Raw genomic sequence first — 19,724 nt, 5'->3', positions numbered from 1 at the left:
CTTAAATATATATATTTATATATTTATAAAACATAACAGCGTATTTGTTTAAATTGATGACTCTACTGTCTAATTTTCTTTGGTAATTCTTTAATTCCCCTCCCCCTGCCTCCTCTGCACCCCTAAATAGCTGATGGGTTTCTTAGGCATATGTGTAACAGCCTAGTACTCTGACCAGGCCAGTTTCGAAATGTGCCTTAAATACCTTACACAAATATGATCTCCTGGGTTTTAATATGTCTCCTGACCTATTCAGTTGCTTGCTAGACCAATTTCTTCCTCAAGAGTGAATAATCTTCTGCAGGAAACCAGTAAAACTGCAAACTGAAATAAAACCTCACAGGAGACTATAACCATATGAAGTTCCTAGTGTTTATTTATATAGATTTACAGGCTTAAATTTCCGATTTTGTGAAGGTTTAGGTGGTTTTGGTTTTGGAGTTGTTTTTTGGCTATAAACATCTATGTGAATTTCATGTTGAACAAAATGGCCCTTCTGACTACACATACCTTACTTCTTAATTGTTGCATTTCAAAAATGCTGTTGGGCTTAACGATTTGCAGTCTTAATCACATGTATGTTTAAATGTTTGTGAATTGATCTGGCGTATAATATAAACCACATGACCTTTGTGGCTTTGACACAGGTAGGGTAATACAGTTCTAAAACAAACGTTTGCTAGGTTTGCACAACAGTATTTGTTCTTTGTATGGTAGGAATGATAGCAAAGAGCAGTGTTTGTGCAGGCCTAGGCCTTATGCTAAATATGGCTCTTGCTTCACAGTCCTCTGCAGTTAAGCCCATGTCTAAAACCTGATGCCGTTTTCCATCCCAGAGCTGATGTCTGATGCTTGGGATGGGAGAAACACAGTGGCACTATGGTGGCTCTGGGTGTTTTGTTCCTCAAGCAATGTCTGTACGACACTTCCTTTAGCTGTGTCCCGCCTCTAGGTTTACTTTGCCATCATGAGACCCAGTGTTCCATCTGCATCCTCTGATAAATATGATGCAGTGGTAAGTTATGCATGAAAGTAAAAAAAACCCTGCTTCTGACACAGCAGCATCATTAAAGTTAAATGGAGCCGCTAAAATACCTAATAAATTAGAAATTAATTAGCTGGAATAATAGCTTTATTGCTCCTAACTTTTTTTTTTAGCTCTAGGTTATCAGCAAAAAGGCATTTTTTTTTCCTGTTTGCATGTTACTATTTATAACTAATTTTCTCTAATTTAATTACAGCTTGCTAGTGCAACTGCGACCTTTCAAGGATTTAGATGTTGAGGAGCACATAAAAGAATTTGCAGCAAAATTATTTTTAATACCCAGCCCGCCACCAGGACCACTCCACTTGGTAACTACTGATGCTGAATTTCGTAATTACTTTAATATGGGTTATAAAGCACTAAGATGCTGTTTTCTTTAAGCTGGGGGACATTCTTCACTGTCACTTAGAGATTTTACTTGTGGAAATAAGACTGGTGTCAATATCCATGCTTTGAAAATAAGGCTGTGTACTTATTAGTACATGAAACAACAATGTGACCAGGAACCCACTGCATGAGGGGTTAGGAGTGAAGGAAAAAATAGCATAGCTGGAAAACTGTCTGACCAGTTGGCAGCTCTGGTGTGTATAAGGGTGGAAGCTTACCTTTCACCTGAGCAGTGTGCCATGGCCATGTGATTGAATACACACATAGGAACTCCAGTGAGTCACTCTGTGAGTTCCCTATCTTGTGCCTGATAGGAAGACATGCTGCCTGATGTGGATGTTTATGGCTGTCATCCTGATTGTGAGATGGGTGGACATGCAGCTGTGTGACTGAGGAGTAGCGTAGGCCCTGTGAGAGAAAAGAGGCCAAGGAAAGCAGTTGCTGGAACAACATGTCCAGCTCTGGACTTGTTCATTTCTTGTGTCTGAATGACTCTGGGGAAGCAGACGGTGTGTAGTGGATGAAATGTTTTGCATTGGCTGCTGCCTGGGTAAGACCTAGCTGAGAGGAGAAACTCACATAAACGTTTGTATTCAGTATAGAAGCTGAGATGTGTGGGCTCTATTTTCTTCTTTATAACCCATCCCAAATCAAGCTATATGTTAGCTAAGCCAGTGATTTCAGCACACTCTCTTTTGTTTACTGAAATGTCTTCTAGGGAAGCATTGCTTTAGCCATGGACTTCTCCTTTAGCTGCTTTCCTTGACCCATTGGATGAGGCGTTAGGAGTGAAGGAAAAAATAGCATATCTGGAAAACTGTCTGAACTATTGGCTAAAACAGCTGCCAAGTTCTGAAATATGCAGCATGTGCAGGATCTGGCCCCCAGAGATTTGAGCTGCAGTATTTGAAACTCTGAAAGAGCTCTTTTGTTTTGCCTTGTCCATCTTCTTAACGTTAGCACCAATGCTCAGTTCTGTTATTCATATTTTTTCTATATCCCGCATGAATTTTATCAATGGTTTTGGTTTCCCAGTTTATCTACAAGTATAAATTTCATTATTTTATTATACTTACAATAAAACAAGTTTAATTCTATTAAAAGAATGTATTTGTATATATGTATATTTGAAGGTTTTTTTGGCTAAACAATGTATCTGTGAAAAGAGATGAAGTCCATGTTAATATTTCAAGCTAGTTATTACATCTTTTTATATTGCCCTCTCTATTTTAATTTTCTGCAGTATGCAAATATTTGTCTTCTTGCTCTCAATTAATGTTAATATTTTGTAGTTGGAGCTAAAATCCTGAATTAAATGTGTTGTGAGAACATTCTAATGAAGAAGTAAATGGAAAACATCTGTTATTACAGGTATTTAATATGAAACCACTTCAAATAATAATTCCTTCGCGAGAGGATCCAGACAGTCCAATTATTGACTTGGATCTTCATCTTCCTTTGCTGTGTTTCAAGCCAGAAAAGGTGCTGCAGGTAAAACTAACTGATACTTTAAAATGTAGTAGAGAATGAAAGTGCTGGCAATTTGTGCTTTTTAAAAAAAAAAAAAAAAAATCAAGATGAGTAGTTACTCAAAAAACATTATAAACCCAGGAATTCAGAGTAATATTAGTTCTGCATATTAGAGATATGGCACAATAAAACACACTGCTTATTAAGATATTTTTTGTTACTTAGAAACCAGATTAAATGAAGTCGTATTGGATTTCTTTTTCCTGTGGTTTAGCAATAGGTGCTAAATTTCTTAAAACTGTATTTTAAAATAGAAATACCCAAGCTGACTGACAGGTTTTCTTTTGAATTCTCATTAATTGCATTTTTACAGGATTCATAAGAACCTTTTTCATGTGTAAGGAAAGGGACCTGTACGATGATTTGCTAACAGTTGGCACTCTCATATAAATAAAGTCTAAATGATGTAGAAAGACAAGAAAATACAAAAAGCTGTTTGCAAAGAACTTTTTCAGGGCTTCATAGAATCATGCAATAGTTTTGGCCTCGAGAGTCCTTTAGAGGCTTTCTGATCCAATTCCGCACTAAAAGGCCACCTCTGAAGTTAAATTAGGTTGCTCAAGGTCATCAATATTATTGGTGCTGCTTCCTCTAAGAAGAGCAGGTTGGAGGCCTTTTTCCACAGATGATTGTAAACCTCCTCAGTCCTCAGAGCAGGTGGTACTGGCTTGTTTTTTTTGGGATATGACCATTCTTCTACCCATGTGGGCGTATGTGCACAATGTGCACATCATTAATAAAACTATCTCAAATCCTGAATGGTCCTCTGCAGCTGGTGCATCTTGAGCATGGAGTTAATGTGCTAGCACCTCTGCAAGATTATAGAATCATAGAATGGTTTGGGTTGGAAGGGACCTTAAAGATTGTTTTGTTCCAACCACCCTACCACGGGCAGGGACACCTTGCACTAGACCAGGTTGCTCAAAGCCTCATCCACCCTGGCCTTGAACACTTCCAGGGATGGGGCATCCACAGCTTCTCTGGGCAACCTGTTCCAGTGCTTCACCACGCCCTCCGGGAAGAACTTCTTCCTGATATCCAATCTAAACCTCCCCACTTTCAATTTAAACCCATTATGCCTTGTCCTGTCACTACAGCCCCTTGTAAAAAATCCCCCCCCCCAGCTTTCTTGTAGCCCCTGCAGGTACTGGAAGGTGCTATAATATGTCCCACATATGTCATTAGTCTTCACTTGAATTCACCCCACCCCACTTGAGGCATCTGGGTTTGGTGCCATTGGGTCCCTTTCTATCAGTGGAAAAGGGCGGACATCTCCAGGTCGCTTCCTGAATTGCTCTGTGAAGGCACTGTTCTCCAGTTGCACTGTAAGGAACCTAACTGGCTGTCATCTGGAATAGATGCTTGGCTAGATGTCTAAACCCTAGGTGGTCTTTGTGTTCATCATCAAAGACAGGTTTGCTTATATTGGTCCTCTGGGTTCTTTTTACAGGCATTTGATGGTCTAATACTGAGAAAGGAAGGGAACAGTACTCAGTAATTCCAGTTAAATCCTAGTCTCGTTGACAGTGGTGGCAGAACCATCATTGACTTTCACTGTCACTTAAATTGTCTCTGCTCTTCTGTTCTCTTCTTTTGTTAGTTTTGTAAGAATCCTTAAGTGGACATTTGTCGTGGTTTAGGCCCAGATGGTAGGAAAAGACCACATGACCACTTGACCACTTGCTCACTCCTCATCCCCAGTGGGACGGGGAAGAGAAAATACAAGGAAAAACTTATTGATGGAGTCAAGGACACAGAAGGATCACTCACCTATTATGGTCACAGGCAAAACAGACTCAACTTGGGGAAGAAAGGTCAATTTAAATAGTTACCAATCAGATCAGAGTAGGGCAGCGAGAGACAAATGAAAACAGATCTTAAAAGGCTTTCCCCCCACCTTTCCCTTCTTCCCGGGCTCAGCTTTGCTCCTGATTCTCTGCATCCTTCCTCCTTCAGCAGTGCAGGGGGATGGGAAATGGTGTTTTCAGTCATTTCACATTGTCTCTGCTGCCCCTTCCACTTCAAGGGTGGGAGAACTCCTCACACTCTTGCGCTGCTCCAGCGTGGGGTCCCTCCCACGGCAGACAGTCCTCCATGAACCAACCGGACATGAGTCCTTCCCACGGGCTGCAGCTTTCCTCCTCAACTGCTCCAGCGTGGGTCCCTTCCATGAGTGTGTGGTCCTTCAGGAGCAGACTGCTCCAGTGTGGGCTTCCCATGGAGTCATTGGCACCGCCTCCCCACCTTCTGCACTGACTTTTGTTGTCTGGCTTGTTGTCTCTCTCACATCCCTCTCCTCTCTCCACGCTGATTCTCTCCTCTCTGTTTCTGCTTCTGCTGCTGCTTCTCTTTTTGTGTTTTCCCCACTTAAACAGAGGCACTGACTGGCTCAGCCGTGGCCAGAGGAGGGACGGGCTTGGAGCTGAGGGAGTTTCTAGCAGCTTCTCCCAGGAGCCATCCCTGTAGCCCTTCCCCTGCTACCAGAAGCCCCCACCTCAGATACCCAACACATTATTTCAATTTATATATATTTAAGGTAGCTATTAGAAAGCAGAACTTGTGAGGCTGAGTTTCACAAGCAGTTGAAATATTTGTGTGTTCTGGATATAACTCTTCTTAAACATTTAACATTTTGGGTTTTTTTCCAGATTATGACCTGTATTTTGACTGAGCAGAGAATAGTGTTCTTCTCTTCTGACTGGGCTCTGCTGACACTTGTTGCTGAATGCTTTATGTTGTACCTTCATCCTCTTCAGTGGCAACACACTTTTGTGCCTATCCTGTCTCGTCAAATGCTGGATTTTGTAATGGCCCCAACATCTTTTCTTATGGGATGTCATATTGATCATCTTCAAGAAGTTAGCATGGTATGTTTTAGACTGTTACCACTCTTGCTGTTCACTTCCACTGCATTTGTTGCTGTGCTTTTTAGAAACTTGCTTTTGTTACATAGGTGTGTGAGAAGTCAAGAAATTGAAAGTAATGGAACCATACGGATGTGATCACTGGCTTATTAGAAAAAGCTTATTTTTGTATCCCTTGCATTTCTTTTCTCTGCAGGATAATAATCGTGATTTTTGTGAGTTCACATTTCATTTTGGGGAAGATTTCTACTGACATGTTGTTTGTATCATATACGTAGTTTCTCTTCAGATCAGTGAGCTTATTTTTTGCTAAGAGTTCTGGGATGAATTAAGTGCCTTTTCCAGAAATCTGGGTTAAGAATTGAGCACGCACTTGAAAATATCCTGATATTGCTGCTGTTCCCCATGCTCAAGTTTAATAAAATAAGAAAGAGAAAGCAATGTAAAGAATAAAATCTCACAATTTTTCTAAGAGATTTTTGTCCTTTTTCAGAATTTTATTTACCTCTGCCTGTTTCAGTGAGTAACATTAAGCTTGATTCCCCCAAAAGGTTTCAGAGAAACTGAACTTCACAGAGCAAGGCTGGTGGGAATGTATTTTTTTTTTTGAGGGTGTCGCATTGTTTTTCTGTGAGTGTTTGAAACTAAACACAAAAAAATTGTGTATGTTTATATTAGATTAATCCATCTGATTACAAGACAAAGTGAAACTGATTCATCTAGTCAAGTCCAAAATGGGCAAAGCATTAAGTTGAAATAGGTAATTTTAAAGTTTCTTTTTAGCTAGCAAGATGCTCTTACTATCAGAAATAAGTGCAAGTTAGAAACCAAACTTTTCTTTGATGTAATTTGGAGGTTTTATGTTTCTGTATATATACTGTGTTACAGTCTGACCTCTCAGTTTGCAGTTTTAATAACCTTAGAGGTCAGCATGGACTGCAGCTCCATGTGACTTTTTGTCCATTAGCATGTGTTTAAGACTAATACACAAAGACTCCCTTTCCCAGTCACCCCACAGGATGAGTACAGGAGTAAATACTGGAAATAAGCTTTTAGGGAGGTTCCTTGCGTACATAGGGTTTTGTACATATCTTTTTATGTATACCCTTTCAAAGATAAGCTTAGAGATCTAGTATTAATTTAATACTGTGTGAAGACCATATTAGGTTACCAAATTGTTGTGTACAGAGATTAATATCTATTAATTTAAAAACATTTCTTTTTCTTGAAAGTAATTGTTTAGTTATCTATATGATCATCTAGTTGGGAGGGGAAGAAGTTAATTGTTTTCTGTTTTATCTTCTTGCTGAAGTAATTAATTGCCTGAGAACTATGTAAGGAAGAAGTAAACGTTTTTATATTTACTGTCATTCTATTTTCTTTCATTACAAGGAAGCTGAAGACTTAATTCTCATTAATATTGATAATGGAGAGATTACACATTCTAAAATGGCTCAAGAACCTGAAATTCCAGATGTTCCAGCACAAGCAGCAGCAATCTTCATAAAAAGGTGAAAACACGTTGAGGTTGTTTTTATCATAGTGCATAAATCATGCTTGACCCTCTTTCTAAGGTTTTTATTTTGTGTTATTTATTATTGTGTTATTTAATTCCTATAAAACCCACTGTATTTGATAAGACCAAATTGAAACTTTCAATTAATGTAGAGGTAACTTGAGGTAGTCATAACCATAACCATATTATTTTGCAGCACCTGGGATGCTTGTTTCTCTTTTATTGCTGATACGCATTATTCTCTGAACTTTATTGTTCTTTACAAAGAGGACTGAATGTACTGTGATTTACTTGTACTTGTAGGACTTGCAGAAATCTCGCTGGCTTGTCAACACTTGTAAATCAATCTTGCATTTTCTCTCGCTCTAAGATGTGTGAAGCCTAAATGACTTCTTCTGTAAGAGGTACGAAAGTCAATTGTTGGTGTTAGGATGTAACGATAATTTTCTTCCCCATGTAGAGTGGAGTGTCTTCAGCTGCATTATGATCTAGAGCTCTGCCATCTCCGAGCCAGCACAGATCTTGGTGAACTCCTGATGCGTAGAAGTGCTTGGCAACAGAAACTGAACACAGAAGTTCAGCAAATGACGTTGCAGTTAATTGTTAATATCTTCAGGTGAGCGGACATAGTATTTTGTGTTATAAGAGCATACGGTACTGGCTGAGACACTTCCACCGTCACTAAAAATATTCTTGTTTTGTCTTATTTTATAGATGTTTTGTAAATATTTTAATTGTTGTGAGGATATATGAGAAGGAGATCCAGCTAGCCTGCTGGAAGATCCATAGTTAATGTATTCAGGCACATATACATTGCTAGGACATCTTAAATGAAACTGTTCTAATTTTGAACTTGTATGCCTTTCGTATGTATGAAGATTCCCAAAGAGAAGTGCAGTTCTCATATTTTGTAATTAGTAAAAGCTTAAGGCTTAGTAAGGATATCAGTTTGTAACTGGGCACAATCTTGGTCACTCTTGTTAGAGACAGATGAATGCAAACTGGGTCAGGATAGAAGAGTGGAAAGCAGAGTCAGGAGTTCAGAACACCTGGGTGTCTTTTGGCTACCTGAACAAATGCTGAGAATGGATAGCTGGAGAGTGGAACCGCATGAGGATGAGGGAGGGAGAGGAGCTCTTTGAGCTCAAAGACAGAGTGTTGGCACAGGTAATGCTGGGTGTTGGATGTGATTGGGACTGACTTTTTAACGATGATGTGGAGTAGGGTTTGGGTTTATTTCTCTAAAATAACATCCAGCTATGCTAAGTTCTCTTGTTCTTAATCCAATGTAATGTGTAACCCACAATGTAATCTAAATCTGCTGTAATGAGTAACCCACATAATGTAATGTGCAACCCACAGCTGCTTTATTTTACCAGTCTGGGTACTGGTTGTAAATCCTGCTATTACTTGCTTATATGTGGGGAGGGGATGGAAGCGTGGTAGGCGATTTGCACAGAAAAGTGCAAGGAGATGGCTGGTTTACATATGCCTGACTTCTTTTTACATAGGTACTAACACACTTGACCATGAAAGTGAAGCTGCCTCCCTGGCATTTCTAAAGATTCTGATTGTATGGACAGAGATCTGCAAACAGCTGTGTAGACAGCCATCCCCAGCTATTTCTTGCTGCTTCTTGCTGGAGTTGGTGCTCCCCTTTGAATCAGCTGCTGAATTGCTCACACACACGCTCCCTACCACTTTGAGTCAGTAGGCACTGGGTTAAATTGTCCAAACACCAGGTCTCTGTTAACCTGCTCGCTGTTGTTGGATCGGCTTAGGGAATGATCCTACCAAGTGACTGCGTGCTCCAGAAGACAATAGCTGCTGGGTGTGGAGGATAGAACAGCCTTAGAGCTAGCTGGATATGGAAACTGAAATGCATTTACAACCTGATGTGCTACCGCGGTGGGATTTGGTGGATTTCAGGGTCTGGCAACAGTCTGTTCCAGATAAAGATGAGGGGAAATGGGTTTTGCAGCTGACAGCTTGAACTCTTTAATGTCTTAAACTCTTGGCTACAAAAAATGAACAGATGCTTTGTTCTCTAAGAGATGATATGTTTCAAAAATGAGTTGCTTCTTCTCTTGCTTTCTTTCTCCTTTCCTTCAAACTTTCTTTCTTTGTTCTTTTTTTCAGCCTTGTTTCTTCTATCTTCTAATGCTCTGTCTACCAGCATCTGGGAGCGAAGGAAAGGAAATCTCTGAGCCAATTGTGCTGCCAGTTGTTACTGCCTTCAGTGAAGCACTAGCATTTTTGTGTGCGTGGAGGTTCTCTGTTTAAAGCAAACAGTGCTAAATTATGTAGGATTATATCGAACTGTGTACTTTTACTAACCATCTTTTTCTTAACCCACATGGCTTGTTAAACTGTTAATGGGCTTTTATCACTGATGTATGAAAGACAAGCAATGTATAGACTGTCAGTTCTTTGTATGGGTATGAGATTTCCCATTTAAATTTTAGCTCACCAACTTATTTTTTTCATTCGTGTGTTTTCATGGTATCCCACAATGTATGGGAATTTCATATTCCTCAATACCCAGCATGAGTAGATGAAAAAAAATGTAGTAATAGAAGAGCCTTGATCTTAGCTACTTGCACATACCTATCTTAAATAAGCTAACATTTCTTACTCACAGGCTTGAGTTCAGAGAAAAGCTTTTTTTTTCTGAAAAACTCCCACTTTCTGTTCCTGAAACAACTTTTTCTGGCTTAGAAGTTACTACTGACGCCTGTTTTTCCAGGGATAGTACAGGGCCTCTGTTTGCTGCCTGCTGACTATGCATATACTAAAATATGCCTCAGTTCTTATCTCGCTTTCTCTCTTACTTCAGTAGTTCTGTCTCTGTCACAACTGCCAGTTATTGCTGGGTTTGAGAGTGCAGAAAAAAATTACTTAGTCTGTAATATTTAAGGTGCATGTTACAGATGCAGTGTAATGGGACAGTGTGAGGTCAGCTCACAACTTTCAGATTGCCTGCGTGGATAGGTAGAATTTTCTTTTTAGCTCCAAAGACAACTCCAGAGGGGTTGTCTGTGATTCAGGAATTTAAATATAATTCCAGGATTGGAGCCTTAAGTCATGACTTAAATGTATAGCTTCTCCTCCATGGTTTACTACAATTGTTCCCACAGACTGTAAATGAATTTGTTGACTTGAAATGGCAGTGGCAGCAGGTGGCCTGTCTTCCTTTTATAAGAAGTTTGCCTTCTTTTCTATGATTCAGTAACTCAAACTTGTTCATTAAAACTGAGCTTGCCTTCTGATACTGCAGCGTATTTCTCGTAGTACCAGTGGGCTGCTGCTATTGCAGAAGTGCAACTTGCTTGCAAATCTCCAAGCTTATTTATCTCTTTATTTTTGTCTTCAGGGAGGTAAAAGACCATCTAAATTATGAACATAGAGTGTTTAACAGTGAAGAATTTCTGAAAACAAGGACAATCGGAGACCAGCCATTTTACAAAAAGGTAAGTTCAGAGTTAAATACGTTGTTAATCTCTGTTATTAATCTGTATTTTAGGATTAATCCCAGAAATTAATCAAGTGGTTACAGTTCGGTCTGTGTGGTGTTGTTGAAGCGCCAACTTTCACAGAATGCTTTACCAAATGTATTTTATTTACTATAAACAAATAAAATAGTAAACAGCATTTTGGAGAGCAAGGAGCTGTGTAATTCCAGAGTAAATTAAATGTAATTCCTCAGGGGTGAGATTAACCTATGGCAGATGGTCAGTAAAGCTACATCGAAACTGTATTTTAAGCACAGGCACCTGTCCAATATGCTTGGATTGAAGCCCATATGTAGACATGAGTTTTAAGCAAGCCTGTGAGCACAGCAGAAGGGAGCTCATATGACACCAACTGAAGTACCTGCTTTGTCTGTAGCCTGAGCAACAGGGCATGGGGTTGATGCCTCCTCAGCTCTGGGCCACGAGCCTGTTTCCCACAACGCGTCACAGCGAACGCGTGCTGCTGGCTCTGAGCATGACTGGCACTGGTGTCCTGAGGGCCTGCGGTGTGACAGGGCATACAGCACATAAGCTGATTTAGCTTACATGTGCTTTACTAGGTAACATAACCGTAGCTTAATTTTATGTGCTGGTGAAGCCCCTGAAGTAAGACTCAAATAGTGCATAAACTTGGGCCACGCCCGATAGTGTCGGAGGCTAAAGGACATCTTGAAATCCCCACCTACTTTTTCTTAGCCGTCCTGCTAACTGAGCTTTGTTAGATACTTACCTGAGTTTGAAACCCTGTAGGGGTGTGGGGTTTTTCTGTGCAAGCCCTGAGTCCCTTTTGAAACCCTGTAGGGGTGTGGAGTTTTTCCATCTAAGCCCTGAGTCCCTTTTGAAACCCTGTAGGGGTGTGGGGTTTTTCCGTGCAAGCCCTGAGTCCCTTTTGCATCTGCCCTCATCGGTTTGATCCTGTTTGCATAAGTTGATCTGCTGAAGCTCCAAAATGACTCAATTTTCACCCGGTGCATACAGTGACCCAGGTTTTTATGAAGGATGCAGATTTGGTCCTATTGCTGGTGCATGACTCTGCCTTTCATGTAATAGCTTTGTATATCCTAAGGAAATGGGATGGGTGTAATTTCGTCATTAAAAGGAAAGTGTCTTGGCCACCAGGCTGTAGGAGTTAGAGCAGTTCTCTATGCCTTTGGTGTAGGACTGTCACTGACCATCAAAGCCTGGAGATCCTCTGGGTGAGAAGGAAGGGGGAACAGAAGGAAAGGAGCAGGAAGAGAAATAAAGATTAAGACTACGCTGGTTCCTGTGAGACTATCTTACAGCGTTACGGTACTTTGCTGGAGGTGTGAAGGTTCAGAGTTTCATCCTTGCGGTTGAGACTGTTGTTTTACAGTAAACTCTTTGCACCTGATTAAATGAATATTTGCCTTCAAAGAATGAAACTGAACTGATGTGTATTTGAGAAACAGAATTTACATGATTTAAGGGTTTGTGTCTAGGCACGGATGGTGTTCTAGGAGAATTCGGTCTTGACACTGCAAGCTAAAGTCCAAAGTTAGAAGTTCTTGTGATTTTCCTTTTTTTCTAAGTGTTATGATTATTAACCAAATGTCTACTTTAGTTAAATTAAAAACTAATTGTTTGGAAGACTGTTACCCTAAACTGGGAGTGTCTATGGTCAACACCTAATTTCTGAAGGGGTGCAAAACCATCTTTCTCAACTTACTGCACCCTTTGATGCAATTTCCATTGTAGTTTTTATTAAGTAGCTTCTTATTCAAACCACTTGTAAGACACATTGTGCTGTTACTTAAGCTTCTTAAAAGTAAAATATTATTGAGCTCTGTCTTCACTTTTTTTGGCGATACTATAGCTTGTTTAACAAACCCGTGGTTCAAAGCAAAGATTTAACAAGGAATGTAAGAAAGTGCATCTGCCATTTTACATTTGCTTTTAATTATGTTCCATGGGTGCGTATGAAAGTTCCAGATGTTTGCCACTAGAATTGGGAAGTTGGTGCTGTGGTGTAATTCTCTTACACCTGGCAAAAAGATCTGTTCATTAACATCAACAGACCATGGTTGATAACACCTTTTTTGTTTCCTGTTTTGTTTCCTACTTCAAACATATGCTAAAAGTTTCTGGAGATCCATTTAAAGGAGATCATAGAATCACAGAATGGTTTGGGTGGAAAGGACCTTAAAGATCATCCAGTTCCAACCCCCCTGCCATGGGCAGGGACACCTTCCACTAGACCAGGTTGCTCAAAGCCTCATCCAGCCTGGCCTTGAAGACAGCCAGGGATGGGGCATCCACAGCTTCTCTGGGATGTGAGATGTCAGTGTGTAAAGGAAATGATCAGAGAAGTATCTCATTTTACTTAAACTGTAGTTGCCAAACTTGGCACCATGTCTGGCAGTTCAAAGGTAACAAATTGATGAAGGTGGATAAAGCTTGTGACACTGGCAAACGTTCTTAAACTAACAAAAAGGAAAGATTAAAAATAAACTATTATTAGGTAATCAGAAAAGAAATTAATTGGAAATGTTCTGACCAGGAATTCAAATGAATAGAAATAATTCATTTTAGTAGCAGTTTCTAATGCTATAAATGAAGTAGTGGCAGTTTTATGAATTGAAATTTAGAATCCATTGAAAATTCAGATGTCCATATTTAAGCAGAGCTTTGAGCAGTTGACTCACTTAAATACCAAATAACATAGTGACAGGTTTGCTTGCAAGTAAATCTTAGAAGATACCACAATATGGAGTGGTTGCTAGTGGTATCTAGCATTACATTAAGAGAATTCCTAAAGCTATTAGAAAAGACTTGGTGTCTGCAGCTTGTCAGCCGCTGTACATACAATTGTACAGTCCTTGCCCACGGCAGGGGGTTGGAACTGCGTGGTCTTTAAGGTCCCTTCCAACCCACACCATTCTGTGATTCTATGAACTGGCAGCAAGGCATGCCATCTACTGGAGAAATACTTAAAAGCAGAAATCTTAATGCTATTTTAGATGCCTTTTTACAGAACAGGTTGTAAATGGATTGATAAAAGCCGTCTTGAATAAGAATTTGTTGGTGATGTGTTTTCATTAATTTCAGAGTACCTAGAATACTTATGAATCTTTCTCATTTGTTTTTTAAAAACATCACAGAAATACACTGATGTCTGATTAGTAAGTTTTTGGGTTGATTTGGTTTTTTGTCTTTTTTTGTCCTGTGATAAACACCAAGACTGACAAGGGTATCTTAGGTAATCCTCTGGGGTATATAATTAATCACAGTAATTTTTCATAATTACATTCATAGCTACAACTGTCAAGTTTGTAAAGGCTGGAGGTTGTATAAACATAAAGGCAGAATTCCTTGCTATAACAATATTGTCTCCTGATGAGGTTTGCATTTGATTTCCTGAATGGATTAGTTTTCTGAATTGTTTATTTTAAACAACACTAAAATCTCTGTGCTAGAATTAAGGTTTATGTAGTACACATGTGGTATTGCTTCAAATCCTGGCTTTCATCTTGTTTTAATTTGCACTTGGCATTTTTTAGGGTGTTCTCTATCCTAAAGGTATAAATTTGACCTTTTAGAAGTTATTTCTGGATGACACCACAATAATTACCTGAGAAGGAAACAATTCTGGGGGGTTACCAGGCAAAAAGATGACGCATCTTTCACGTTTAATGTCATAATGTTAGAGTGCTACAAACGTCTTACCCCAAACTGTAGACAATATTATCAACACTTACTTATAGGCATAAAATATACTGTTAAACTCTCTGTTTTGCTCCATACTTCTCACTTTTGTTTGGGTTCATCTTTTGGAGGGTGGTTTGAGATTTGTGAAAGTGCAGAAAGTGAATATAAACCGAGTTAGCTTTCTGTTGTTGAAGCTTTCAAATATTTTTGGTTTTGTGATTGTTAAATTGGAAGTTCTCAGCTTTGCATATGTAAAGGTAATAAAAATGAGCAAAACATGCTAATGACAATGTAATTTGTAAATGATCCGCAGTTAACCAGTTTGTGTCTCACAGGTTTTAGAGACCTACATGTTTCACTCTTTTCTTAAAGCTCGTCTGAACAGAAAGATGGATGCTTTCGCTCGACTTGAGCTGAGTACCCAGTCTGAAGAGGATAGGTAAAGTCCTCTCGTTCTTTATTCTGGTTTTGAATATTCTGTTGATATCGGTGAGAAAAGTCCTTTGGACTGTATTGGTATGAGATTGACTCTCTTGGTATGAGATCAGGTCATCTATGAATATGGTTATGAATAATTGATAGGCCATTTTGTTAAGATTACTGTAAAAGGGTGATATGAGCATGCCCATCCATGACTGTTATATCATAAATTGGTACTATATTATTATTATACAAAAAATAATCAAATAGTAATTTAGTGTGAACATATACTGGATTTTAAAACGAGTTCTATTTTTTCTCAGGTTAGACTTGATGTTTCGTACCCCGAGAAGACTGACTATGGAGAAAATGGCTTTTAAACGGTTTAATCCACAGGATATGATTAGTAGGCGTATGGTAATCAGTATGCCTAATCTGCAAGATATCAAGCTGCCAGAGGGTCCTATTAGAAATTCCTCACTGCGACGAATAGAAACAGGCATTGGTAAGGGAAGAATGTGTTGAGCAAATATAGTGTCTTGTCTGTTTTTATGGGTGACATCACTGAACAGTTTTCACAGACAGTGTCAGAAGCTGGAAAGAAACGGTAGGCTGGGTCCTTTGGAGTTGGGGCCTGTCTGTGCCGCTTTTTGCATGTTAAATCAGCCTGTAACCTGTTGTAATTTTTGCTGTACCAGAAAAGACTGATTGGACACAGTGGAATTGATACTCTGCAATTGCTTCCTGAGTCAGTAACCATGTTCAGTCCTCACCCACTGTATGTCCAGTTCTCCACTATCTTTACATGTGGGCTGAGGCTTCTCACTGTTGAACAAAGCAAGTCTTATAGAAACTGCATGGGGTTTTAATTTTTATGTTTCTTTTCTCATCTTTCCCAGAATTGATATTATCAGATTATGGAATATTCTGATGATAAGGACAGTGGACATATAGAAATATATCCTTGTCCCTGGCACAGCTGTAATCTTACAAATTACAGAGGGTGGTGAGACACTGGAACAGGTTGCCCAGAGAAGCTGTGGATGCCCCATCCCTGGAAGTGTTCAAAGCCAGGAGCAACCTGGTCTAGTGGAAGGTGTCCCTGCCCATGGCAGGGGGCTTGGAACTAGATGGTCTTTAAGGTCCCTTCCACCCCAAACCATTCTGTGATTCTTACTTGGATTTAATGTGATTTCATGTAATTGCTGGTTGCTGTGCTGGAGATTCTTTTTATTGTTTGTAGTATGGCTGGTTGTGAAGATACTTGCACTTTTATTCACTGCTTACACTAATCAATGTTCTTTCATTGTGTTTTGTTTTCAGCTGTAAAAATGCCCTCCAAACAAGTTAGCACGTTCAAAATCCCAGAAATTCACTTTCCTCTGATGTTCCAGTGTGTTCATTCCTACTATACAGACTTCTTCAACCATCTCAGCAAAGCTATAAATACCTTACCACCTGATAACTCAGCATTGCTGGCGAGGTACTTCTACCTCCGGGGACTTATTAGCTTGATGCAAGGCAAACTACTACATGCACTTTCTGACTTTCAGAACCTAGATAAAACAGACTTAAGAATCTTCCCTACTGATCTTGTAAGAAAAATAGTGGAAACCATGTCTCCTTCTGAGCGTTCTCAAGCAGACCGCAAACCTGAGCTGAAGAAACTGATCAGTCGAGTGATGGAGAAACAAAGAGAAGTTATGAAAATAGATGACCATGTAAAAAATTTTGAATTGCCCAAAACACACATGCAACTGGGTGATTTTGTGAAGCGAATCCAGGAGTCTGGGATTGTCAAAGATAGAGATACTATACATCGGTTATTTGATGCCCTAACAGTAGGTGAGTATAAGATACATTTTTAATGACCATCTCCGTTGGTGCAATGACACTTTCAAATTGTTTTTTAAAGAACCAAAATAAAATTTTTATCTCTGGTTGTTTTTCTTTTTAATTATTCTCCAACATTTTATGAGCCTCACAAGATGTGAGCTTTATGGACAATTTTATTTAATTAGGCTGATTATGGAGAATAGCTTTGTATACAGGAATGTCTATATTTGCATCTACAGTAGAGACAAGGAATCTATTTGCATTTAGGCACGCAATTTACAATTTTTCAGGTTGTCCAGGTGAGCTAGTTTTGTGATTTGACTATTCTAAGCCAAAGCAGAACTGCACACCATCAAGTGAGTAAATTGAATGCAGGACTGTTGGTAATGGAAATATGCAATATTTAATGGAAATATGCAATAGAAATAGCAATTGCTAATGGAAATATGTCTGTGTTATAAAAGCACTAGGTAACATGGCAAGTTGGCAGTCTGCTAAAAATAAACTAACAAAATCTGGAATTCAGGTAGCTGCAGTTAAATTCCTCTTGGATGGTCACCAGTAGCAAAAGGAGAGGTTACATTTATATCTGAGAACACTTTCTTCTCTCCTTTTCAAGATCTGAATCTTGTGACTGATTTCTTCAGACATAGTTTGAGGGTGCTTTTACAAAATACTGTTCAGTTCTCTTTCTATGCCTAGTTACTCTGGTGGGCACAAAGGATTAAACATTGGTCAAATAGCAAGACTATAAACAAGATTTTCTGAAGCCAGGGGTAGCATACGTGTTGCAAGAATTTGTTTGTTTGAATCATAGAATAGTTTGGGTTGGAAGGGACCTTAAAGACCATCTAGTTCCAACCCCCCTGCCACGGGCAGGGACACCTTCCACTAGACCAGGTTGCTCAAAGCCTCATCCAGCCTGGCCTTGAGATTCTTTTGTCCAAACACTTGAATTTTTAGAATAATGAATTATTTAGAATACTTACTGCTGAAGTCTTTAACAGTTAAGACTTCAGCTTTTATCCCAGATTGGTAAGTATGTGATACAGCCCAATAGAGTAAATAACTGAAAAGTCATAACGGAAAGTATTCAGTTCAGTAGGGAAGTACAAATCCTTTCCCATTGGTGGACTGGATTTTTGGTACAGATTTAAAAAAGCAAGACTGGCAGAGCATTTGCTCCCTCCCTCCAAAGAGTAGGGTGGAAGAGGGGATGCCAAATGCATGGGGTCTATGGCCTAGGCTAACTGCAGAGAAATCTTCATTACCTAAAAAGCAAAATTTTGTCTCTTAACTGTTTTCCAGGCCTGTTTTTTGTAGTTTTTGCACCTTGCTTACCCATTATACTGCTACAGGCACAATTAGAAAGTTAATATCTTTTAAAGCTATCTTTCTGTGCAAATCTGTATAATCGTTTCTCACAGTAAAAAATATCCTTAAAATTTTTTAGGCCATCAGAAACAAATCGATCCTGAAACGTTCAGAGATTTCTACAACTACTGGAAAGAAACTGAAGCAGAAGCTCAAGATGTGAATCTGCCACCAACAGTAATTGAGCATCTAGACAAAAATGAATGTGTCTACAAGTTATCCTGCTCAGTTAAAACTAACTATGGGGTAGGAAAAATAGCTCTGACCCAAAAGCGTTTGTTCCTTTTGACTGAGGGAGGACGTCATGGCTATGTCCAGATTGCTTCTTTCAGGGATATAGAGGTGAGCACCAAGTACCTTGTTCTCTTGCATGCTTGTGGAGATAGGGCATGTTGCGTTCTGCCGAGAGATCTGTCTCACAATGTTTTAGTAAGGAGTGTAAGAAACACATCTGAAGTCAGTAACCCATGAGTAATTAGACAAAATTCTGTGTCTTTGGACCAGAAATTTCAAAGCTGATGTTGTACAGTTTGCCTCGGTGCTGACATCATAGAATAAAAATCAAGAGGTCATAACCTCTAGGTGTACAGAAATGTGCAAAGCGCAGCACATGGGATACTGAGCTCAAGAGATTTAATCCCACGAGTGTTGTGTGCTTATTTCACTGGGGTGTGAGCCAGCCAGCTTGCATCCGCTGTGAAGTGCAGTCTGTATGATGTTTGGAGCCTACGTTTTCATAAAACCATCTCTGCTTAATGGTGTGGACAGACAGTTGAAATCATCAGCTGTAGTTAGAAGCAGAGAAAGTTGCCCTGTATGCTGCACCTTATCTGTGATGTCATGGTACATCCTCCTTGTTTTCTGTGTTTTCATACCTTTCCAGGATGTTCAGAGCACGACTGTACCTTTCCTTCTTCTGAGAATACCTACTCTGAGGATTAAATTGTTATCTAAAAAAGAAGCCTTTGAAGCGAACCTTAAAACTGAGTGTGATCTCTGGTACCTGATAGTGAAAGAAATGTGGGCTGGAAAGAAAATGGCAGATGATCACAAGGTATAAATATGGGAATTTGTAACTAAATAAGTATGGAGTATGTGCTTTCTGTCTCTCTTCTAAATAATTCATGCATCAGTCTTAGAACTTCTAGGTTTCAGTAAACAATAGCTAAGTAATAAACTTTTATTTTTGCTGTTACTTCTAAATATACTACTTGTGAAATAATACAAAGAGGGGAAAAAAAGAGATTACATTTAAGAATGTGGGATATTTTGTCTGATGTGTTGGCATGGAACTGTAAGTCACTACTTCAGTAAAGTGGTTTCTGAAGTTCACAACATATGAGAATATTTATCCAAACTAAAAAGATTTTCTTCACCTTGCTTCAAAACATAGTGCATAGAAAGAGTTTTGCGATGCTGGAACCCTGGTGGTTGTAGATCCTTTCAGCAAATTGAGCAAGATGTATTCTTCTGCCATAGAAACCTTGAGAAAAAGGATCATACAAAACAGGGTTTCCATTTAAACCACATAGTCTTTCAAGCTGCTGAACTTTAACATCTTTGTCAGCAACATG

The 19,724-nt window shown here is 39.2% G+C and overlaps 1 protein-coding gene across 1 annotated transcript; it reads left to right on the top strand.

Annotated features, from left to right (window-relative positions):
* Positions 1-1,241: 1,241 nt before the first annotated feature.
* Positions 1,242-19,204, top strand: DENND3 (DENN/MADD domain containing 3; the record flags this gene model as incomplete). The annotated part of the gene is made up of 11 exons (XM_010147696.1): positions 1,242-1,353; positions 2,804-2,923; positions 5,611-5,829; positions 7,219-7,337; positions 7,803-7,958; positions 10,716-10,812; positions 14,856-14,959; positions 15,264-15,445; positions 16,264-16,785; positions 18,230-18,492; positions 19,034-19,204. Coding segments are annotated over 11 exons (2,065 nt in total), but the record flags the coding sequence as incomplete, so codon positions are not given.
* Between the last annotated feature and the right edge of the window lie 520 nt (positions 19,205-19,724).

This window comes from Eurypyga helias, unplaced genomic scaffold, assembly GCF_000690775.1.
Source record: "Eurypyga helias isolate BGI_N326 unplaced genomic scaffold, ASM69077v1 Scaffold9020, whole genome shotgun sequence".
Classification (NCBI taxonomy): Eukaryota; Metazoa; Chordata; class Aves; order Eurypygiformes; family Eurypygidae; genus Eurypyga; species Eurypyga helias.
The sequence above is the reverse complement of the archived record's forward strand: the minus strand, read 5'-3'. Positions and strand labels throughout refer to the sequence as shown.